This window comes from Mesoplodon mirus (genome assembly GCF_964341445.2).
Source record: "Mesoplodon mirus genome assembly, chromosome: 6".
In the NCBI taxonomy this organism is placed as follows: domain Eukaryota; kingdom Metazoa; phylum Chordata; class Mammalia; order Artiodactyla; family Ziphiidae; genus Mesoplodon; species Mesoplodon mirus.
In genome coordinates, this window is record NC_138982.1 from 40620015 (window position 1) to 40645872 (window position 25858).

Below are 25858 nucleotides of genomic sequence, written 5' to 3' on the forward strand. Positions count from 1 at the left end.
CTATAGTCAAACAGACAGTTAGGAGAGAAGCAGGACTCATATTCATCTCTACTTGACTTGAAACTTACTCCTAAATAGGCAATTTTCCTATGTAAATGATGTCCATTTAACTTACAATCATATTAATTCAGTTAGGAATATGCATGACCCAAGAGGAAATTTCATTCCTCTTATTCACCCACTGAAATATATGGTACTGATTACTGCATTCAATTGTAGCATGTTGGGTCAGGAAATAATGACATAACCTCATCGCTTTTCTCCATACAGTACAAGTATGGTCTATCATCTTTCTGACCCTTGCATAGCTAATGCCAAAAATTATGACTTTATTGTTTACACTGTACTTATATTGTCAATGGAAATTGATACTGACCAACATTTAGCTTTTGAGAACACCGTGATTATCCAGCTATGCTTTCATAATAAGAGCTCAGGTGTAATTTTCCATGCCTCTGTCACTAGTCCTTTCACTTATTTTCTTCACTTAGAAAATAATTTATAAATCATAAAAGTAATGTCTTAATTTCCCCAAAGATATTTTATGGTTTGAGATACTGTGCTAATAAGGAATAAGACTGCTTATAGGTAACAGCATTCTCTCCCTTCTTGGGATTTGGAGCAACTTACATTACCCACTATTTAACAGATTTAGAGAGAAACTACTCTCTGTCTTCCAAGTGAAGATTCTTGAACATAAATCAAGAATGGATTAATCCCTTCAAGAAGGAATGCAGTGTAGAACACGAGTTGTGCTCAATCATTTTCTGCTGGATATTCAGGTAGATATTCAGGCCTGTCATTTTCTAATTACAAGTTCCATGTTGAGTCCCATTTACTCTGGAGGGCCCTACTTCCTCATCTTATTTCAGCAGGAGAAGGATCTAATTGTTTCTGTTTTCATTATAGAATTCTGTATTTCTCTCCAAGAGGAGTATTGGGATGAAAACTCTGGCTTCTTTCTCCACCTCTCATTCATTATTAATAACCTAGAATGGATGATACCTGTTTGGCCATAGCTCACTAGCAGCCAGGGCTCATATACTGAAGGTGAGCGCTCATGTCTGGTATGAATTTTGGCTCCTTTTACTCTGCTCCTGGTCAGGAGCAGCAGATTGTGCTCCTAACTTTTTTACTGTAAACCCACCAGGCAGAGGCCCTTTACAGAGTAGATGGAAGGCACACTATTTTCTAGCTTTTTCTTCTTAATGGAGTGTTGGATCAGATCAGCCCTATTCTGAGTGTACAGATGTCTTCAATTTGGGGAGGAAATAAATGTCTTCCATTACTTCCTTAGGGCCAGTCTGTATTCTCCGGTCTCAGAATCACCAGGGTTATTTGGATCTTCATTTGACATATGTTTTTTGGGTGAATACCTTCGTTTTGAAATTATAAACTAGTGGCTCTCTGGGTAAATGTATGTTCATGTGTTTTGGTTGGTTCTTTACTTTTTTCTTTTCTTTTCTTTTTTTTTAAGTTAAAGTCATTCCATAATTGACAGATTACATAAAAATCTGGATTTTTAGATTCTTTTGAAAAACTGGACAATCTTCCAGCACTGGGGCTAAATCAGTGACAGCAATCAAATGGAGGTGAGTAGAGGATGCTCCCTTTTAAAGAAATATATACTCTTCAATTACCTCCAGGCTAAATCATCTCTATTATCTCCCTGACCTGGAAATCAAATGCCATGTGCCTTTTATGATTGTGTTAAAATGTTTAAAGAAATGCTTATCTATACCTATGTCCCTATACACATGGGTCCTAGATGGAGAGCATTGTATTATACATATATCTGGCTCCCTTTTCTCTTTTTTCTAACTTTTGATCCTTGTAGGCACTTGAATTGACTATTCTCAGAATTCTGAATGAGAAGAAGGGATTGGTGTACCAAACTCTACCCTAAACCCTTAATGGTACTAAATTTTTCAGGTGTCATTTCTAAAAATATAATGATATTTTTGTATAAACCTCCTTTTCCTTTGAGACATTTTCTTACTCTCTTTTGGTCCCCTCTCGGATCACTTCTAATACACATTAGAAAGAAACTAAAGAGACATCTCAGTTTTCCTAGTACCCAAACCAAATCGCAATTTCTTTAAAGGGAATACTCTTCAGATATGAATTTAAAAGCCATAAAAGGTAGAAGGGAGAGAGAGAGGTAAAAATTTGTTAGTACAAATGAAATCACATAAAAATATAACTTTATTGATGCTAACAACTTTAGGCAGTTTAGAGAACACTAGTTTACAGTGAGACAGAGGACACCATGTATCCCTGCGTGGGAGTATTTGGTTCTTCCTGGGAAAATATGCTATAGGTTTTCTGTTGAGCTTAGTCCTACAGCTTCCATCAAAACCAATTTCTTTCCATAATGTTCCCTCAAGATACACATACCCTGTAAGTGTCATAGCCCAAGTACACCTGACTGACTTATAACATGAGGTTGGTCAACAAACTCAAAGGAAACAATAAAATTCTTTGCTCCATTTAAAACCATTGGGCAAGAGAGAGGATCAGACTTTAGGCAACTTGCGCATACTGACCTTCTAGGACCCAAGAAGAGTGTGCTCTTCTGAGGCCATTAGAGGCAATAAGTCTGGATTCGGGTCCTTCGGATCTTTTGTCTCCTAGAAATAAATAGTTTTTAAAAATCAATAAAGGGACACAATCTGATAGTCCATTAGATGATAAAAATGTCAATTATTCCCATAGGTTCATGACACAAAATGGGCTGGTAGAAATAGCAGCCACCACCCACCACACAGTAATTATAGGATATAAAAGTCATTGTTATTGGATAAATCCGTGAAATGGTGAAGAGCAAGGGCTGAGATCTGGGGAGCAGGGGATTCCAATCTGGTGCCATTTTGTATCCATTGAGTTTCTGACTCTTGGGGAACAGGCTTACAGAGGTGTGTCTCCCACTGGGGCTGGGTATGAATCTCTGCCCGGCTTTTGCTCCTAAGCTGACTCTCTCCTTCACAGTAGGTGACACAGCAGCGACAGGCTGCAGAGGACTTCCCTCTGTGCTTGGACATCATGTCTGGGGCTGGAGAGGCATCTGCAGCCCTCCCTGAGCTCTGGAGTTCTGGGGGCTCTTTCAAACGACTTCTCCTCCTTTGAACGTGGTCCAGACTGATGTCAGACTGGGAAGAGCAGCTCTCATTCCAGCCAGAGCTGGCACTCAGACTTCTCAGGGGAAGAGCCAATCGCAAGGCCTTCCAGAATTTAGAACCAGAATGTTTAGACTTTTCTCCCTTCCAGCTCACAAAAGACACAGACTCTTTCAGCTGCAGGATGCTTGGGTGTGGATGCTCAAGGGGACGATACTCAACCACAATGAGCTTGGTGGCAATGGAGTTCTGACACATGACACCCAGTTTGAACTCCAGCATGCTGATGCTTTTTTCTGTCACATAATCTGGGCTCAGGACAACAATCATCCTCCGGCTCCTTTGAATGAAGTCAAAAACCGCTTCCACTGTATCTATAGGAAAATGGAAAGATAGGACAATGCCTAGTGAAAACTTATATAGGTTTCAGTTCATTGTTGACAATCCTGCAAAGGACAGGCAGTGAACACTTGAGAATATAAGATCTAAGTGTTAAATAATCTACCCAGGTAAGGAATCTCATCTACACTACTGTTATCAGTGGTTGCAAAGTATCTGCTACCTTTAGGATGAGGAATTAACCACATCTAAAAGCAGCTAATTTCAGCTCCGTTGGTAAATAATTTCTTGTTTTGAAATTCCTTCCACTTTTATCCAGTGGTCTTGGATCTGACATTTTAAAATATCTTAAATATTTCATAATTCTTGTGATCTCATTGTATTTTCTTCTTATCTCTAGATTAAATGACTTCATGAATTTTATGTTATTCTCCATATGATGCAGTATCAAGTCTCTTCCCCACTTTTATAATTTTTCTTTTAATAATATTCAGTATATATATATATATATATGTGTTTCCTAAAAATAGTACCCTGAACAGGACTGAACATAATGCTCCAGACACAGTCTTATCAGTAAAGGTCAATAGGGCATTACTACCTCCTAAGATACACAGAGTTATAGTTCTTGCTACTTAAAATATTTGGATATAGCAGACAGTTCATAGTATTGACCGTGCTGTCAACCAAAATTCCCTTTCTTTTTTTCTTGTGTGTATGTGTGAAGGATTGGCCTGGAAATCAATTAAAGGGTCAACAATGATGACAAAAATGACTGGTAAAAATCAGGCAATTAGTTGAGACTTTGCATGAAGCATTCAATTCTAATAGTTATTGAGGTCAATTTGGACAGAACCCAGTGGAAAGTTCTTGAGATAAATGGAGTGCTTAACTCACTGTGAGATTTAGGAGCTTAAACAATGTGATTTCCTAAAGGAAAGGAATTCCAAATTTATAAATGGCAGCCGTTGACAACTCTGAAAACAGGTACTGTGGACAGACCATGAGGTTGAATGCCTACACTTTTGAGGCCAGGGGTAAAACACTGACAGAGAAACTTTTCAGCCTGTGAAGACAAGCTGGAAGTTTTCAGTGAATTGGATCATGAATTTGATAGGGAATGAAGGAACTGTGCTCTTTACCAGATTATTTATTTCCAGTTGATGCATTTAACATGAATTTGAAGGAAAATCAAATGAAACATGCTCAATGTTTAAGAACTTTTGACTGGTTTTATCAAGAGCATGAAGTGTTTTAGACAATTTCTGCTGCACTCTTAAAAGATAAATCTAAATTTTCACTTATCTTCAAAGCCCGTATGTGTGTGTGTGTGTGTGTGTGTGTGTGTGTGTGTCTTGGTAACTCCTTTGTCCTCTCTGGTCCTGCTCAGAATCTTATGTTGCTGCCTTTCATAAATCTGAGAATGTAAGGGTAGGAACTCTACTGTTTCTCCTGTATCATGAGAAATATGATATAACCTTAAGATAACATGGATAGTTTTTCAACAAAAGGAACTTGTGCACTCAAATTGTGTGTGGGGGGAGTGTGTGTGAGTGTGGGTATGGGTGTTTCACTTCAAAATAGTCACTTTAGGAAAATGTTTGTTCTGTCCAATGACGGTACCACTGTTGAAAATAAAACATTGTCTTAGATTCTCTAAAGAAAATTGTCTTTAAATCCTATGGCTTTTTTGGTTTGTTTTTAATTTTGTTACCTCATCCTGAAAATGGAGGGTTTGCATTTGAGAGAGGGTAATGCTAAAAAAACCCAAACCAAAACAAATATGAATTGTGGAATTCCAGACATTGAGGAATGGATATAGGATATGCTTCTCAGATAAGGGTTGGGCTATACCTAGGGGTATTCACATACTTTGAAGGAAACTGCCTCCTTTATGGCCTATTCTATTATCCTCCATATTGTCCAACTTCATATTTGAGGATGTTAATTTTTACTATTTTTTAATGCTGAGTATTATTTGGACAGGGCATCTTAAATTAGGTCGTTTATTCTGTTTGGCTCAAAAAAAAAAAAACAAAACAAAACTGAGGTGTGGCTGTAGATTGATAAGATCAGTTTTCTGGTGTCGTACTAAATTGGTTTTGAAGTCACAGTTTCTGATCTAGAACTCTTCACTATTCCAGAACACTCTGGCGTGTAAAAGTCATAATCTCCTTGGTATCAACTTGAAAGTAGAAAGAAAACCAAAAGAAAACTAGGGCTGTAAATTTGTTCTTTGGCTAGTTTACTGGTGTATGAAAGAGTAGCAAACCTCTTTCTCTCTCTCTTAAAACTTGAAGTACAGATAAAAAAAAATGGGGGCACCTAATTTGGAAGATGAATCTGAATTCAAATATTGGTTTCTCCATTTATCTTAATGTTTTATCTTAATAGTATAATCATTTATTTTAATATCTTTAAAAGTTTGAGTTCATCCATCTATAAAATGCATATAATGAGAGCAAAATTGTAGGTTAGACAACACATTGATACCTATAGGTAAATATCTAGTGCATGGTACGCTTTTGAATTAATCACCTTGATTAAATTATTATTCAATAATAATACAAAACTGAATAACAATTATATTATTATAGTTAATAATGATATTATATATTGTTTATAACAATAAAAATAATACATAAAGAACAATATAAAAATAGTGTATAGACTAATGATTGATTCTAATGGTAACTTTAAAGAATCATCTTAAAATGTGTATTTTAATTTTTAAAAGTCTGTCTATTCAGTTTAAAAAATACTACTGGAATACATAATCTGTTAGCCCATGCTAAAAATACCTCATATTTCTTGAGTAGAAACAGAGAAATAGACAGACTAGTTGCTGAACATGTCTCTTCTGTTATACTGCAAGTTTATTTGTGTCATAGACTTAGTAACTTCAGTAAGTGACTGAAAGATACATCTTAAAAATTTTAATAGGGTCAGTAATAGCCAGGTAGCCATCATATCCAAACTATTGATATTGAAACAGCTGATATTGAAAATAGTCACCACTGTGTTCCAGTAAGTCATTTTCAAAGTTGGAAGCAACTTCAGGATCATCATTACTTATACAATGCAAAAAAACCTTTTACAAAATCTCAATAAGTTCCATCAAATCTCTGCTTGTACACCTCTAGTAATGGCGGTGGGGTTAATATCTCCAAAGACAGTGAAATACATTATTGTTTAGCTTTGCTTTACAGTTGCTTCTTAAATGAGTAGAAATTGTTTTCTTGTAACTTGCATTCATTGATCTTAAGTCTACTCTTTGGAGACTGGTTTGAAACTTGGAAATTCTTCAGTAGGAAAATTTTTACTAAGCTAACCAGCTCAGTTATAGAGATCCAATAAATAATCTTGGAATAAATGAATAAGATTTTTTTTAAAGAGCAAGAAATCTTCCCTGTCACTACAGACTTAATATTAACTCAAAAGAAAATGCCTTTCCAAATATTTATCACTGATTTGTTTGAAATTTGTGATAGAAATGCATATTTGATTCAAATTATCACCTATTAACTAACGACAAGGCATTAGTTAATTGATCTTTCAAAACAACTGCCTTAGGGTTGTATTAAAACGTATAAAAAGTAAGAGATTACTGTAAGCTGCCCAAGTTTCAAGTTGAACAAAAAAGGAATAGGCTTGTGTCTTTATTTTAAAACTCTCTCCTCTCTCTCTCTGCCTGTTTTTCTCTCCCTGTCTCTACTCCCCATCTCTCTCTCTCCTTCTCTCTCTCTCCCTCTGATTCTCTCTCTCAATCCACACCCACACACACACACACACACACAGATACATATACACACATACACATACACACACATATACACACACATACATACACACATCTGGTATACTAGATCAAACCATTTTAATTAAGTAACTCTTTTACTCACATGTAAAAAAAAATGTTCTTGAGTTGAAGTTCCCAGTTTTCTCAGATTTTTCTCAGAAAGAGAAAATTAATGTCTCTTATAACATTTCTTTTTCTAAGTGTATCATTAATCTTTGTATTCTCATCTCTTATACCCAAACATGAAAATAAAGACATAAAACACATGCACAAAATAAAATTCAAAGCTTAAAATAAATGGTTTATTTTTAAAATAAACAAATTTACAAATCATTGGAAAATGGAAATACAAAAGTTTATGAATAAAATAAAAAAAATAATCTTAATATATGAAAACCTATGGAAAGAAAATAGATAATTAACAAATGGAGTAATGCTTTTGTTCTCCAATACAATGACGTCCTTGTTTATTAGACTCCTAGGGAATCTTCTAAATTACAACACAGAAAAATATTAAATAATTTTACATGACTGTGTAATTAGACACTTATATATCATGGTTTTTTGTTAACTTGGGTGCAGAAGGTCTTTATATCGTATATCTAAAACCATTAAGGTTTTTCTTTTTAAGATTAGATACTTTTATTTTTAACATTAGAGAGTGATTTCTTCTTGTTCTCCAAATTATGTTTCTCCATCTCACTCAGATAATCTGTATTGGGCATCTTCTGGGACATAAAACAAAAAAATCTTGAAACAAAATTATCTTAAGATGAGACATATCATTTAGATTTGAGTTGCTTTAGATTTTAGCATTCGGAAAATTTCAGTACCAAATACAGGGATATAAATAGGACAAGAAGTATCAAGAAGTTTCTAGGGGCACCAAACAGCATTTGGGGTAAATATAAAATCCAAAAGTGCAAAAAGAATGCAGCATTGGCAAGAGAACAGCCCCTTGGTAATGGGGCTGTCCTTCATTTACCTAAAATTCATGCTAGAATTGATATTCAAATCTTATCTGAAGTCAGTTCTCCTCTGGTCTTGTGAGTGAAGGGTTAATAAGAGGAGTAATTGTGGTTTCTAATAAAGAAAAGCATTAGTAAGGCTAAAAAAGTTAGATCCAAGAGTGACCCCATACCATAGGTTTATGGTCAATGATTCATGAAGGTTTTTTTTTTTAATAAAAATAATCATTAACTTCTCTGTAGAAAAATGATTTATTAAATAGACTTTAATACCTCAGGAGGACACAAATGTAGCAGATAGTTTTAGAATTGTTTATAAACATTCATACTACTAAGATAAGGATCTCCTTAAATTATGAATTCCCATTTTTCATAGGATACCCAGTCTCATTTATAGGTATTTTTATTTTCTTTTCCTGTATTACTTAACAGTCCAAATAGAGATTTATCTCTCCAGTAGTTGAGCACTAAGATTAATATAGCTTAGCTTCTAAGTGTGTGTGCTCAGAACATAGTAGATGATCAGTTAATGCCAGAGGGCTGACTACTGCTTAGCAGTGACCATGGAAGCTCTATGCACAAGAGATTCTGTTGCACCCAGATCAACTGTGGCAGTAGTAAGTTATTTATACTAATTTAGGGAAAGCAAGAGCTAACAACAACTACCACTCTGTGAGCTGTAAATTCACAAATATTAATGTACAGAAAACACTGACACAAAAATATTACAGTAAAGAAGGTAATTTAAAAACTGGATAAGAGTCCTAGTAATTCATAATATTGTGCCAATAACTATTTAAAGTCATATGTCTGTATGTGTATATATAGTGTGAGTATGTGTATATATATATATATATATTTATATATATATAATATATACAATTCATGTATGCATATATGTATATATATGTAATTCATGTGTATATATATGCAATATATATACATATATAATTCTTGTGTGTATATACATACATATATTTGTAAAACTCTATATGTAACATACATATTCACCACTCTGTAAACTCTGGACTTAGTTTTCACTTTTCCAAGTCTTAAGAACAGTAAAAGTTTACTTAAAATAAACTAAAACACGTTTCATTAACAGTGACTATTCAGACTGACTTGTTTGGAGTGAGTGTATTAACTGTACCAGTGAATAAAATATGAAAAATGCTTGGGGTCCAGTTAATGCTCTTAGAATATTCATGCTAAAAGCACTCTCAAGGTCACTAAGTCTAACTTTCACACTTTACAATGGGGAGACAGAAACAAATGAGAAATTGCTTTCCTAATATTCACATTAGCAAGGTTGAGATTAAAAGGCAAATTGACAAACACCCTGTTCTGTGCTTTTCTCATAAGACAGAAAATGCCCTAAAAGCTTTTTGCTGTTATTTTACTTGGTATTAGCACCATTAAAAGAAGCTTCCTATCCGACTGAACCAAGTGAGGAACCACCTGCAAACTCCCAATGACTGACACAAGATGCAGTAGGTAGGGAGATGGAATGATAAATATGGGTCAACCTACAGATAATCGGGAGTTTAATAAAAATTACTATACATTTTTCAAGTTGACAAATATGATATCAATTACCTGAGATAGAGGACATGGGTTGCATAGTAGGAGACAATTCAGGATAGCCCTTTAAACCAATTACTGTCTAAGGAATATTTTCAGTTACTCTGCTTTGTATCATCCAAAGTGGTGTCAGTCTTGCTATGAGGGTGACTGATACAGCTGAATGAGCAAAAGAGTTTTTATCCTTAGCTAAAATAAATTTAGGCCCTGATTACCTTTTTAATGGATGAGTAAAAATAAAAGAAAATGAAAACTATACTTGGAAACTCATAATGACCCTGTTAACAGATGACTCATCTTTAAAGGGTCTTTAAATCCACAGCAAAGGCTGCCCCATAATGTTAAGATTATTTCAAAAGAGAGAGAGAGAGAGAGGATAGAGATGAGTAGGGGGAGGAATGGAGGATGCAGAAGGGGAAATTCGCATCAACCAAGTCTTTGTCTGCAAAGGACATAGTGACATCAGACACTGGTGACAGGAGGTGGCACTAGCATTCTAAGCCTTACTATTGCCTGAGGAAGCAGAACAGCTCTTCCTACAGTCACCCTGAATTTATCTCTATGGGGAGGCTTCCATAGATTTTTTTTTCTGTCCATGAAGCAATAAACTGGGAATAAAGAAGGGGGAATTCTTCCTTCCTGGAGTACCCTTGGATCTTTTTACCCCTTTCATTTGCCCTTTCATACATTTTTCAAGGATGAATAGGAGAGACCCTGCTCTCCACTTCTAGACCACCTGGAAATTTTCTTCACTGGCATGGCCACCTGCAGCTGCTTCCAAAATCTGCCCTGCGGATACTTGGATTTCTCCCCTTTCCATTTAATGACCGTAAGCACCGTCTTAGCCCTCTTCAGCTCTTTCACCTTCGTTTCCTTCACAGCTTTGTACTGTACTAAAATGACGTTGATGTTGCCCCGAGAGGCCATGTTTTCTAGGCCAGCCTTGAGCTCCAGGAGGGCTTGGGTTCCCTGGAGCACGTAGTTGGGGCTTAGGACAACCAGGAGGCGTCTGCTTTTCTGAATGAAGCTCAAGGTCTCATCTGTGACAACTGGGAAAGAAAACACCATGGGGATTAGTGTTGGCCAAGAACTCCCCCAAGGTATAGGACTTGAGGAGCAAGTGAAAAGAAATTAGGGTAACAGACTGAGAACTGAGGTGAAACTTTTTATGAAGAACACTTAGTCCTTAGTCCCAATCACTCTGTTCACAAAATGTCACTCTCCTCCGGGGAACAGAATCTATACATACATATTCCAACCCAAAAAGAGTTCTAAACAAGCATAAAGCCAAAATGTATTTCTATGACCTTGGTGTTCAAAAGCATTATTTGGGACGTGAAGGATGAGTGGACTGTACTGAAATCAATTACTTCAAACCGTGTTACATGTTGTGGCCCAGCAAAATCAGCTCCTGAGCCCTTTCTCCCCAAAGACACCCATGTATTAACTCTCTAGTGCCAGTGAGCATTCAAAAAATATACATTATAGAGTCAAAGTCATAGAAGTTCATTTTTTCACTAACACAGGACAGCAAGAGTAGAACTCTTCATTTTTTGAAACTCCCTCTCTATTGCCAGACACCTCCCCAACTCAGACTAGTATCACTGTCATTGGAATAGGAAATTAAGAAAATCTAGCCAACTGAATGGCATTTTGGCTGGTAACACATTCTCAGCTCAGCTTTCTATTCTGCTCTGTTCTGGAGCCTAAATTAGTCCCTGAATCTTTCTCTTTAAACTCCTATCATTACTGTGAAGCCATGTGTTTCGGCAGCTGCTAGCTGATGTGTGTGCCTTCACTAACAGGCAAATGTTTTCTTCATGTCCAAAAAGAAGAAAAAGCAGGGAAAATGGAAGTGCAGTGTAATCTTATTCTGTTGTCAAGGGCTATGATTAGTTCCTATCACTAAATTCTTTGGAATAATCTATCTCCTCGAGGTTGCTTATCAAGGACTGAATAATCTTTTACCTGGGGTTCAGATAGAAGCCAACTCCAGGGAATGCACCAGTGTTATGGAAAGCTATTTCATGGCTTACAATACTCCACTAAGCAGTCATTTTGCGCCTTAATCTTTGCAGGTACAGAGGCAGTGGGGAAAGACTTGCAATTAAAATAGCATGTGCAGCCTTAAGGAGAATCCAGGAATAAGTAATTGCCCTCTCCAAGCAGTATTCCTGGAGGTTGACTGTGTGTAAGCAGGGAGAGAGACCCAGAGGCAAAGGGGACTGAGTGAGAACAGCAGGGAGAATGCAAAAGATCACAAGCATCAACCATCAAAAGCAAGATGCAAGAGTAATTATGTAGAACGTGAATTCTTCAAAGAACTATCAATTCGTACTGGAGGGTCTTACACTGTTGTTATACCATGTATCTTTATATAACTTTTCACACAGTAGTAAATATCTGTTGAATGGCTGTATGAATGAATAAATAGATAAATAAATTATTTAGGATTTTAAGCCTTAAAATGAGTGGAATTTATCCTTTAACTATACAGTCAAGTCATCATTTCCTGGCAAAATTATACCAAAAGAGATATCCGCTGTAGAACGGAAGCATGATGGACTTTTGGGTGATGAATGGGGAGACACAGTAAGTGATCCAGCTAATTCAAAATAAGAATAAACATTAATGTCTATTCTTTATCTTAATTACCAATGTAACCTTAAAAAACATGTTAAGTGATTAAACAGGATTTTAGGGGGAGAAAATAAATTAGTTTGTTGTAAAGATTAGAGATATTACATCCATTTTTACCAGTATGGAGTTTAACAATGGGTTTAGGAGTGCTACTGTGCATTTATAAAACAGACTCAAATGTACTATCACTTTATGTGTTACTGTTTGGATCTGAAAATTAGAGGTATACTTTTATTTAAAATCATTCAGCATTTCGAACTTTTTAAAAACCTATTAGAATATACTGGCCTTTGTAAAACGTTAAGCTTATCTCAAATGTGTAATCTGATAGAAAGGAAGAAACAGACACAAGAAAAGGGGGGATTTGAGTAGCACTGGTTTGCCAGAAAACAAGGGTGAAGAAAAGGACATTAGCAAATGCCACAGAGAAACATTCTACTTACTATCAGTAAGTAATATAAAGAAGGATTCCATGCACTCTCTTCTGCACCTCATATTTAGTAAAATTGAGTAAACCTCAGTCTTTATAAAAGTGTTTTGTTTAAACTCAGTCTTTATGAAAAAATTGGAGGCAGATTAATGCAAATTAGCTAAACCTTCTAAAAATCTAAATGTGAGTAAACAAAATGTTTAAAGCTGTGGCACTTAGAGATCTAATCCACCGTGCATCTACACTCTTTTGACACTAAGTTTTTAAAGCTTACCTGGGAAAATATTTTAATACCATAAACTGTACTTATAGTCTACATCTTACAATGTAGATTTATTCCTAGAGTCTGTCTATTACATCAAAGCCTTGGACATTTAAATGTCCAAAGATGCCAAGAGCTGTACCAGGACTGTTGTACATGACCCAAAGCTAAGGATCTTCTCTGCCTTTAAGTGTAGCATCACCTCTATTCATCTGAAATACCTACTTCCCCCAGGCAGACTGTCTCGGTCAAAGATGCACAGCTTGTATCCAAATTCATTCTCCAAGACTCCACGAAGGGTCAGTAAGACAAATTCTTCTTCTTCAGCATTTCTTGCATAGGATACATAAATATCATATTCCTTCCCATCTAGCAAAAATTAAAAAAAAAAACAGAAAACACAGATCCAATATAAATTAGGAATGTTCCTCAATAGTATTGCATTTTTTTCTGAAATCAAACTTTTGAATATTAGACATTTTCATTTTTTACTTATATAAATTAGCTGACAGATTTCAGTGTGATTTCCCACCTGTGACAGGTGTCCAGGCAAAATGACTATTTTAAGGTGTAACTGAAAATTTCATCTGATGTGCCTTCTCCTCTCATCTCACTGAGTTCAGATTTTGTAGTGGAGAATGAGTGAGGTTTGGCTCATTCAACTATGAATTAACAGAATCAGGAAGCAAATACTCAATCAGAGGTGCTGGCAATAATAGCATGCAGAAAATTTCTAGTTCCTGTCCTAGTATGTCACTTACTAATAAGTTAGAATTATAAATTGAGCAAAACCTTGAGAAACTGTCTAATTATGTACACCTGAAAATATCTACGATTAAAAATATACTTAGATTCAATGAATCAATCTTTCTCAAAATTGCCTAATTATAAAAATCACCTCTCATTAAAAATACAGATTCTGTGTCTCTTCCACAAGCCCACTCAATGAGAATCTTTATGGGATGGGTCTAAGAATCTATAGGTTAAATGTTTCATTCTTGTCACCAGGCACATATGCACTAGAACAGTGCTCCTTAAACTTGAATGTGTATATATGAATCATTTCGGGATACTGTTGAAATATAGATTCTGATTCAGAGTAGGGGTTAGGCTTTAGATTCTCCTCTTAGTAAGCTCCCATGTGATGTTTCTGGTACATGGATCACCTGTGGTTACAAAGAGTGTGGACATGCAGGGTCCAGTATAGTAGCCACAAGCCACAAGTGGCTATTGAGCACTTGAAATGCAGTTGGTCTGAATTGAGATATGCTATATGTGTAAAATACAATACATACTGAATTTTGAAGATTTTTAGTACCAAAAATAAGACTAAAATATCTCTATTAACTTAATACTAATTACAAGCTAAAAATGATAGTATTTGGAATATATTAAATTAGATAAGATATTATTAAAATTATTTTCACTTTTTCTTTTACTTTTTCTTATGTGAACACTAGAAAAACATTAAATTATGTATGTGGCTTGCATTGTATTTCTATTTGAATAGTGCTGATCTAAACTAAATCACATATTGACCTAAGAAAGCAGAATAATATGCATTAGGAAGATTTTCAATAGCAAGGGCTGAAACAAAAGGTAGTCTAATTACAACTTCCATTTAATCTAGGTTTTATCAAGCCAACATGTTTTCTAAAGATGACAGTAGGGAGATTTACAACAAACTTTCATTACTCACCTAAAATGGTTTCATCCGTTCCAAAATGAGCCCGGTAAAATAGGACCATCTCTAGCCAGTAAACATGGTAAACAACAATGAGAATCACCACCAGTAGGACTGTGGCTCCAAAACCACACGCCAGTTCCACTGTGTATCTTGGAGCTAGCATTGGAATGAAAAACAAAGAAACAAACTGATTTGTACGTGATGATTTTGGTGATCCATCATCCTGTAAATAGCTGTTTACGCCAAGCAGCTGAGCCATGAATCTGACTTACCTGTGTGAACAAGATAACATGGTAGAGGTTAAGCTCTATGTTTTAATACTAGGCTGTGGCATATTTATCTTTTTGTTTCCAGAAAGTGGCACAGAAGGTGTTTTTTAATTATTAGATGATATGAATAGAATTTGATGATATACAAATTAAAACAGAATCTTGTCATTGAGAAGAATTTAAAAGGTCATCCAATTAAACTCACAAACTGACATCTGAATCTCCTCAAAAATATTTTTGAAAAGTAACTCCATCCTCTGTTTGTGCATCTCTTACCTGGACCAGCCCATGATATTGGTAGAATTTTAATTGCTGGAGCAGTTGAATTGAGAAAAATTTTTTTTTTTTTTTTTTGCATTACGCGGGCCTCTCACTGTTGTGGCCTCTCCCGTTGCGGAGCACAGGCTCTGGACGCGCAGGCCCAGCGGCCATGGCTCACGGGCCCAGCCGCTCCGCGGCATGTGGGATCCTCCCGGACAGGGGCACGAACCCGTGTCCCCTGCATCGGCAGGCGGACTCTCAACCACTGCGCCACCAGGGAAGCCCCTGAGAAAAAAATTTTAATGTGTTTATATCAGTCTTAATTTCCTCCTCTTGTCCAGTGCCATATGGAAGAAATTTAATTCTTTTTTCTTTATATTTGGCAATAGGCCTCAAAAATCTTATTATAATTGAGCAGAAAATGAGGGTATCCACCAAATGCTGAGTATGCTTGGCCCTGAAAGTATCTCTCAGGTCTACATTACTAGGATACACATTCTACAAGCCTGCTTCTCCACCCTTTCTCACTCCCCATTAAACTATACATTTGCAGTCCTCTAGGTAGAGACTATGTCTGCTTCATCCATCTTATCCTGAGAATTTCTAGGATCTGAATAAGCATCTATTGATATAACACTACACACTTTTGGGATATTTAAAATAAATCTAGTACTATACTATGTATTAGTAACTTCATTTGGCTGTTTTATTAGCTTGTGAAAATGAAACTTAAGAGTTTGAGATGGAACAAAATATTTATTGGATCTGAAGCAGAAATGGCTTAAATTATGTATTAGTTGATTTGACAGTTACTTACTGACATCTACTATATGCTAGAAGCTGTCGAGGTTATAATGGTAGATAAGACAGGAAGGGTCTCTGCCCTCTTAGGGCTAAAAGTCTAATGCAGGGAAGTAAATGTGGAAATAAATAAATAAGACATTTACTTTTAGACAGTGATCAGTGTTATAAAGGAAATAAACCAGGATAATGTGATGGAGTGACCTGGGGTGGGGGGGTTGGGGCAGGAGAGGTATATCAGGTATGGTGGTGAGAAAAGGCCCCTTTGAGCACCTGAACATCATAGGTGTTATGTGTTTGCCTGGACTAGGCATAGAAAAATTTTCTTCAAACCTGGGATTGTTATCAAGCCTTCCTGACTCCAAAGTTCAGAGATCTTTGCACAACACTACAATGAAGTTCAATTATTGATCATATATTAGTGGAAAAATCCCTTTTAAAACAGGTAGCTATTCTAAGGGGAAAAAGTTGAGCAGCGTGGAGTGGAGTCTGAAGTTCTCTTATTAAAGGGAATAATCATTAAGTTTCGAGTTCATTATCCTAAATTCTGGGTATAATTCTGATGTAGATACAGCCTGGGACTCTGCAGTGCAGAATTATTAGGTACTCTTGTACTCATCCCATGAACAATGGTGCTTTAAAATAAGAAAAGTCCCATGATAAAATGCCAGAAGCTGTGTCAGTGCAGTTGATGAGAATTTACTAAGATCAATCTGAGTAGCTGGCATGAAAATTGCTGTGTCCTTGGTATTTCTGAGTACATGTTAACAACATACTGGGTTAATTCCCACTGTCATCTTCATTATTTGCTCAGTTATTTTGGCTCCCTCTGGGTGAACATTTCACAATAAGGAAAAATAAAAGAGGTCAGTGGATGCACTAACCTGAAATGGATTTTTTTAAAATATCAATAGTTACCTTGCTTAGTGATCAAGAGATAAATTATACTCATGGCTTTCCCTCTGTCACATTCATTTTACTACTGCCTACTTTATTTCTAGTAGAACTTTTTAAAATTTTGTGTCATACAATTATATGTGTCATATTTACAGATTGTATTTTTTGGACCATCTTGATGATATCAAGAAGTTCCTAATGTTATTTAACTAATTGAACTCTTAAGATAAATAATTCACAAGTCTGAATTTCTAAATGGTTTGAATCACATTCAGGAAGTGCTCTAAGAAGCTTTCAAATACAGCTTTGTCGCCTTGTAGGGAAAGGATGACCCTTAGCCCACATTTTCTGTCTGCCCCACACTGATCCTCTGAGCAATCCCAAACCAAAGGGTTTCCAATCAAAAGGAGTGATGTATTTTGACCAAATTGGACTCCTAAACTGCTTCTATCTTTGATCTCACTGATAATTTGATTCAGGAGGGAGTAAAATTTAGCAATTTGCTCTGCTGTTACTCTCTGAATCAGAATTCCCTCCATTCCTTTTGCAATTCTATAGTAATGGCAGGCTCCAGAGCCCAGATTTCCAGCTAACCACCTGATTTGTTTGGCTATCATAGTGTGTTAAAATTTGTGTATTTTGGACTTCAGCTTCTGATCTTAGAGAAGTGATTGGGGTAGCCTTCTCTCCATAATATCTAAAATAACAACTTTTCAAATTTGGACAACTGGTTGTGTAGGAGTGTGATCTGTGAGATCACATAGGATAGGATACAAAAAGGTAAGCTCACGATCTCCCTGGCTTTTTGCCTAATGGCACTTTGGGGACTGTGACACAGACACACAGTATATACACTGAGCGAGGAAACCAAAAGTAGAGTTCATGACTACTGCATTTGTAGACCTGGGTACTGGAAAGAAGAAAACTATGTAGACAAAGAGCTCTAGAAATCCACAAGTCTTTGGAAAAATACAAAGAGTGACACTTCTCAGGGTCAGGCAAGGAAGAGCTACCAGTGAAAGAAAAACCACCAGGGAAGAAATGACTGCTAAAGAGTTGGGAACTGAACAACTTAGGAGCAAACACAGGGCTGAGAGACATTTGAATTAAGACCACCCAGACTGAAGAAACTTTATTTAGTTCCCCAAGTATTAAGTAGAGATCCCAGATAGTATACGCCTTAGAAATATGTCCAATCTAGCCTTAGAGAGAAGCCTAGTTTGGACCTACTCTAGAAAGATAAGCAAGATGCTTCAAATAAGCAAGATGTTATGCAAGTAAATTAACTACCTGCTAGAACAAAAATTCACAGGCATTTATAAAATTCAGACAGTCAATAGTGTACCATCTATAATGTCCAGTATAGGATTAAAAAAAAAAAAAAACTAGACAGAAAAAAAGCCAAAAAAAGACCCATAATCAGAAGAAAGATAGCCAATAAAAATGGCTATCATGTGGAATTAGGAGATAAATACTTTAAAATGAGTATTATAAATATATCTGTTGAATTAAAAAAAAGGATCATGAACATTATAAGAGCAAATAGGAAATATCAGTACAGATATTTTGATGGAGAAATATAAATTCAAAAACTGAAAAAGAAAATCCTGAAATTAAAAACACTGCAGATTAGATATCAAGAAAGAAATAGTCAGCAGAAACTATCCTAAGTGAAACACAGAGTGAAAAAAAGGACGAAAAAAAATAACGAGAACCTCAGTGACATGTGGGACAATGCTGAGGGGTTTATCCTAAATATAACTGAAGTACTAGAATAAAAGGAAAGGATGAATAAATGAAAGAATGAGCAAAACATACTTGAAGAAATAATGGCTGGTGTTTTCAAATTAAATAAAAAATATACTCACAGAACTAAGGAGTATAAAGAACCTTAAAGAAGATATATACAAATAAAACTACAGCAAAGTGTATCATGATGTAATTTTTGAAAATCAATGAAGAAGAGAAAGTCTTAAAACCTGCCAAAGAAAAAGAGAGGGGGCGTACATAAAGGGAAAAATGATTAAAAAGAAAATCCTGCCTGATTCATATTAGAAATAATATTAGCCATAAGACAATGGAATTGCACCTTCAAAAGGCTGAAAGAATAAAAAGAAAAAGAACACTTCCAATCTAAAGCTATGTATGCAGTGAAAGGCACCAGAGCAACATAATGAGGAAATAAAAATCTTTCCAACAAGTTGTGCTGGAACTGGATATCCATATAACACAAGATAAACTTCAATCCCTACCTCACAAAATACATTAAAAATAATAATAATTGGAGATGGATCATAGACTCCCCCATAAAAAGATGAAGCTTGATGACTTGAGGGCATTTCTTAGAACACAGAACACAATACCATTAAAGAAAACATTAATAAATTACACCTCATCAAGAGTAATAACCTTTGTTCACTAAAATATACCACTGAAGAAAGGAACTGGCAAGACACAGACCGGGAGAAGGTATTTGCAAAGCATCTATCTGACAAAGAACTGGTATCCAGGATAGAAAAAAGAACTGCTAAGATTCAATAATGAAAACACAAACAACTCACTTATAAAATGAACAAAATATTTTAATAGTCATATCACAAAAGAAGATACCAATGACTAATAAGTATATGAAAATGTACACAGTATCTTAGTCATCAGTGACATGAAAAATAAAAACTACAGTGAGGTACTACCATGAACTCACCAAAATGGCTAAAACTAAGATTAACAACACCAAATGGCAAAGATGTGAATACACTGTTGGTGAGAGTGCAGAATGATACTACCACTTGGGAAGAAAGGTCTGGCAGTTTCTGATAAAACTAAGCCAGTAGTTCCACAGTAGATATTCAGATCAGAGAAGTAAAAATAAAAGTCCATAAAGAGACTTGGATAAGAATATTAACAGAAGCTCAATTCAAAACTGTGAACAACCCAAATGTCCTCCACCCAGAGAATGAATAAATAAGCTGTGATATATTCTTTTAAAAAAACATTCCTTGGCAAACAGAAGGAGCTAATGACTGATACAATGGCATGAATATTAAGAATATTTTCTGAATGAAAGAAGCTCTACACAAGAGTGCATTCTGTATAGGTCTAGGTATCCTAAGTTCTAGAATAGGAAAAAATAATCTATTCTGATAAGGAAAATCAGAACATTGCCTTGCCAGTGGTGGGGGAGGTAGGAGTAGCAAGGATTGACTGATAAGGAGAAGGAATGAAAGGTTATTATCTATGGTGATAACATTCTATATCTTGATTTTAGGTTACACACATACATATATATGCATTTCTTAAAAATTGTCAAATTATACACTTGTGTTTTGCAATTTGTCACCCTATACAAGTTTTACCTCAAAAAAAAATCAAGAGAACTGTAAATAAATATTAAAATTTGGATAATATAAGATGCTTAAAGGTTTAGGTGATAAATTTTACTCATGTCTGTAACTACTTTAAAGGCATCAACAATAAGATGCATTAATGTTTGCATACAGGAATGGATAGATGGATAGATATGTGATAAAGCAAAGACAGCAAAATGATAGAATCTAGGTAGGATATATGATCGTTCATTGTATAATTCTTTCAAATCTTCCATGTATTTGAAAACTTTCTTAATAAAGTGTTGAAATATAAAGATTAAGATGAAATAAGATACTTTCAGATTAAAACAAAGCTGAGAGAATTTGTCACCAGCAGATGTGCACCACCAGAAATACTAAATAGTTTTTCAGACTAAAATGTTACCAAGAATGAATAGTGCCAAAAATGGAAAATACGTAAATAAATATAAAAATATTTTTTCTCAGTTCTTAATGTATTTAAAGGATACTTATTTAAAGCAAAAAATACAGCAATGTATTGTGGCATTTATAATAAATGCAGAACTGAAATGTATTATAACAATAAAACAAAAGGCAGGAGAGAAGTAATGGAAGTATACCACTTTAAGGTTCTTATAAAATATGTAAAGTGATTAATTCAAGGCAGATTGTGATAAGTTCAAGATAAATATTGTAAATACTATAGAAAAAAACAAAACAAAACATGGAGGTAAAGCCAGTAGGCCAAAGAGGTGATAAAATAGAATACTAAGAAATTATCAATTAATCCACAAGAAGGCAGGGAAGGAGAAAAAAGCAAACAATAGATGTAAATGTAGACAACAAATAGTAAGATGGTAGACTTGAAGCCAATAATACTAATAATTACATTAAAGACAAATGGATTAAACATATAAATTAAAAGGCAGAAATTATCATACAGTATTAAAATCAAAACCCAATAATATGCTGTCTATAAGAAATGTACATTAAATATGAAGACACAGATAGATAAAACAAAAGAATGAAAAAGATATACAATACAAATACTAACTATAAGAAATCTGGAGTGGCTAAATTAATATCAGACACAGAATATTAACCAAAAAAGACATGTCATAATTTAAGAGTCAATTCAATGAAAAGACATAACAATCTTGAATGTGTATGTATCTAAAAACACAATTCCAAAATAATGTGAAGCAAATGGCAGAACTGAATGGAGAATTAGAAAAAAAACATAATTCTATGTAAAAATTTCAACACTGCTTTCTCTCAAAAGGTGAAATATTAGCAGATTTTTAAAAATCAATAAACATATAGAAGACTTGAACTTCACTGACACCAATTGACTCAGTTGACATTTATAGAACACCAAAGCTGCAGAATATACATCCTTTTTAAGTGCATGTGAAACACTCACCAAAATAGACAATCTGCTGGGAATTAAAAAAATAAAAGAAGCACCTATAAACTTAAAAGAAGTGAAATGATGCAGACTATATTTTTTTGGCCATGAAGGAATTAAATTAGAAATTAGAATCAAATGTGCCAAACTGTGCTAAGTACTTGTTACTTGCTCCCTCTAGTCTCACAGACACACTGAGAGCTGGGATCAAAAGAAGGAAAAATGGAAGCCTTGAACCAGTTCATATACACAGTCTGCATCAGAGTCAGAACTTGAACTGAGGTCTGTCTAGCACCAAATCCCATGTTCCTTCCACTTCACTATACAGTCTTCCCAGGTAGTTCTAAGTCAGAGATACCCTTTCCTTGCCTTTTAATATCCATTGCTGATTTTTAAAAAAATTACCTAGACTTAAATGACAATAGGAAATATCAAAAATTATCAAGATTGAGAGAAAATAAAGTCAGTTCTAAAATTCAAATACATTTTAATACATAATGTAATAAAAAATGTTATCTGGAAAATTCCCAAATGTGTAAATTAAGTAACACATTTCTAAATAAACCATGGGGGAAACATAAGTAAAAGGATAATTAAAATATTTTGAACTGAATGATAAGGAAACTTCAAGATTTCATCATTTGTTTGTTTCAGCTAAAGTGGTCTTATAAGGGAAATTTATAGCTCTGAATGTTTATATTGTAAAAAAGGATTATTTAAAATCAATGACATGCTTTCATTTTCAGTTGAGAGAAAAGAAGGGCATATTAAATGCAAAGTAAGCAAAAAGAAAAAAATCAGAGTAAAATGAATAAAATACAAAATAGAGAAAAATAAAAGAAAACACCTTTGTTCATTGAAAAAATCAGTAAAATTGGAAAACATCTTTCTTGAGTCATGAGCAAATTGAGTGAAAACATAAATTGCTAATATCAGGAATGACAGAGGGAGAATCACTACAAATCCTGCAGGCATTGAAAAGATAAACAATAACGTAAAAAAATTATGCCAAAAATGTGACAACTTAGATGAAACAGAAAAATTTCTCTGAAAGACAAATTCCCCAAATTGTCACATGAAGAAACAATATCCAGATAATTACTAAAGAAACTGAATTCATAATTAACAGCTTTCCCATAAAGAAAACACCAAGCCCAGATAGTTTCATGGGTATTCCCTTCAAATATTCGAGTAAGAAGTAATATCAATTTTACACGTAAGTTTTCAGATAATAGCAAAGGAGGGGTCATCAACCGACTCATATCATGAGGCCAACATGACATTTTTACTAGTCAATGGCATTACAAGAAAAGAAAATCACAGTCCAATATCCCTCATGAACAAATATATGAGCAAAATCCCTAACATAAACAAAAATCTTCTAAAAATATTAGCAAATAAAGCACGTATATTTAAAAACGGATAATAAATCATGATGATGTTGGGGTTTATCTCAGAAATGAAAGGTTGGATCAACATTTTGAAATCAATCAATGTAAAGTTTAACATTAACCGAGTTAAAGAGAAAGATTATATGAACTTCTCAATGGATAAGAAAAAAATTTGACCAATTTCAATAGACATTCATTATAAAAACAATACAAAATGAAACAAAACTCTCAGCAAACCAAAAACAGGAGATTAATCCCTCATGTACATAAAGGTTATCTACAAAAACCTACAAATGACATCATACGTATCATGAAAACTGAATATTTGCCTTCTAAGATAGGGAACAATGCAAAGATGGCTGTTCTCAATTTCTGCTGATTAGGCTACTGGAGGTCCAAAAGAGTGAAATAGTCAGGAAAAAGACATCAAAAGTATGAAGTGTAGAGAAGGAGTAAAAGTCTATTTATTTGTGGGTGACATGATCAAGTGTGTAGAAAATGCTAAGACGCTGAAAAAACAAAACAAACAGAAACCCTATTTTTTGGTGAACTTAGAAAAGTCAAAGGGCCATAAAAATTAATTTCATGTTTATTTTTTATCAATGAGAAATTTGAAAATGAAAAATTTTAAATATCATTGTAATAGCATCAACAACAAAATAGTTAGTGATAAATTTAACTATATGTGTAAAAGACCTGTACACTCGAAACTAAAAAAAAAAAAGCATTGCTGAGAAAATTCAATTAGTCCTAAATAAATTGAGAGCTACACCACGTTAATGGATTAAAAAACTCAATATTGGTAAAATTTCAGTTCTCCCCAAATCAAGTTATAAGTTAATGCAATCCCAATCAAACTGCAGGAGGCTTTATGTAGAAATTGACAAGCTGATATTAAAATCCATATGAAAAAATATTTGGTCCCTAAAATAGTCAAATCAATCTTGGAAAAGAAAAAAATGGAGGGAAGGACATAAAGTATATGATTTCATGACTTACTTTAAAGTTGTTAATCAAGACAAAGTAGTAATGGACTAAAGATACATAAACAGATTAATATAACACAATAGGGAATGCAGGAATAGACCCACACTCAAAGAGCCATTTATTTATTTATTTATTTATTTTTGGCCAAGTTGTCAAAACAACTCAATACAAAAAGGAGGAATCTTTCAATATGAGGCTAGAACAACGGGTTTCTGTATGGGAAAAAAAAAAGAAATTGATCATATGCCTAAGTATAGAAGAAAAGTCTTTATAAATCAAACATTGTTAATATGGGATTTAGAAAGTACTAACTATAATAGAAGAAATTTATTAAATGGACTTCATAAAATTTTAAAAAATTCTGCTCATCAAAAGAAAAAATTCACAAACTGCATAAAAATATTTACAAGTCATATATCTGAGAAAAGGTATATAGATATAGATATAATCACTAACAAATAACCCTAACAAATGGACACCTCACAGAAAGAAGAACTATTATATAATGGTAAATAAATCCATGAAAAAGTGCTCATGGTAATGTAATACATATATCATTAGTATCTGAGAAATGCAAATTGAAAACAATGTGATACCTGTACCTATCTACTAGTATGGCCAAAATTTAGAAGTTTGACAACTCCAAAAGTAGGCGAGGAAGTAGAGCACCTGGAATTTATATACACCGCTAATGGAAATGTAAAATGGTACAACCTCTTTGGCAACAGGTTTGGCAGGTTCTCATAAAGTTCAGTCTACACCGTGCCTGAGTCCCTACAACTCGGCTATTATAAAACTTATGTTTATCATTTTGACTTTAGCTGCCTTTCCTTTAATACTTTGCTTTAACTGACTAGATGAAATTGTGCAGCTGTCAAAAGACCTATCCCAGTTAATTCTTCTCATTCTAGGCTCTAGCCTCTTCCTGTCATCTTGGTGATGTACATAGAATGCTTGGTCAATGAATTCAGAATTCAGAGAAAGACCCCTACATATAGTGTATGAATGTGAACATAGCTATCACCTATGAATTTCAGCATTAGCTGGCCCAGAATAGAATCCAAGTAAACAACACCTCTGATACCACTGGATGTACACAGATCCAACTGGGTTATATGTAATATTAATGCAATTTCAGCACAGATCATCTGGTCCAGTAGCTGCATTTGTCACTCCATATTCCTGATGCCATTCATATTAAACCACTGAGAACACAGCCTTCTGTGAAAGGAGAGTTACTCAAGCAGCTCTGGTGGACAGACTTCCACATCACTCCTAGATTAAACATTATTTTAGTTGATTGTTTTGATTCTATCCATCTGACAATGTTATTATGTTTTCCTCCATAATGTTTCCCAAAACACATGCTTCAGAAGATGAATCTCACAGAATGCTCCATACTTAAAGAATCTGGAATCAAATATATTTGAAAAAATCCTACCTACTATATTCCAACCCCTTGCAGATATTCACATCAAATATTAATATATTAAAGAACCTAAGGGGCCCTGAACTAAACTAACTTGATTGATTTTGCTTACCCTAGACTTTAATGATACTTGAGTATAAAAGAATTTGTCAAATAATACCTGTGAAAATCGTGTGGAAGTAATAATAATGAGCTAACGTTCATTGAGCATTTAATATGTATATACATATATATGCCAGTAACTGTGCTGAGTACTTTAAAACA

General features: G+C 34.6%; 1 protein-coding gene across 2 annotated transcripts in view; it reads right to left on the minus strand.

Moving 5' to 3' along the window:
* Positions 1–2771: 2771 nt before the first annotated feature.
* IL1RAP (interleukin 1 receptor accessory protein) overlaps positions 2772–25858 on the minus strand; it is a gene marked incomplete at its 3' end in the record, with an annotated part of 132398 nt that continues 109311 nt past the window's right edge. The window contains exons 9-11 of one of the 2 annotated variants that reach the window (XM_082625580.1): positions 14835–14978; positions 13361–13504; positions 2772–3490 (exon numbers count right to left, since the gene is read on the minus strand). In XM_082625580.1, coding sequence (XP_082481706.1) covers positions 2772–3490; positions 13361–13504; positions 14835–14978 — 1007 coding nt within the window. Of the gene's footprint in view, positions 3491–7542; positions 10853–13360; positions 13505–14834; positions 14979–25858 lie in introns of those variants that run through there. The other variant, XM_082625581.1, reaches the window with a different exon arrangement.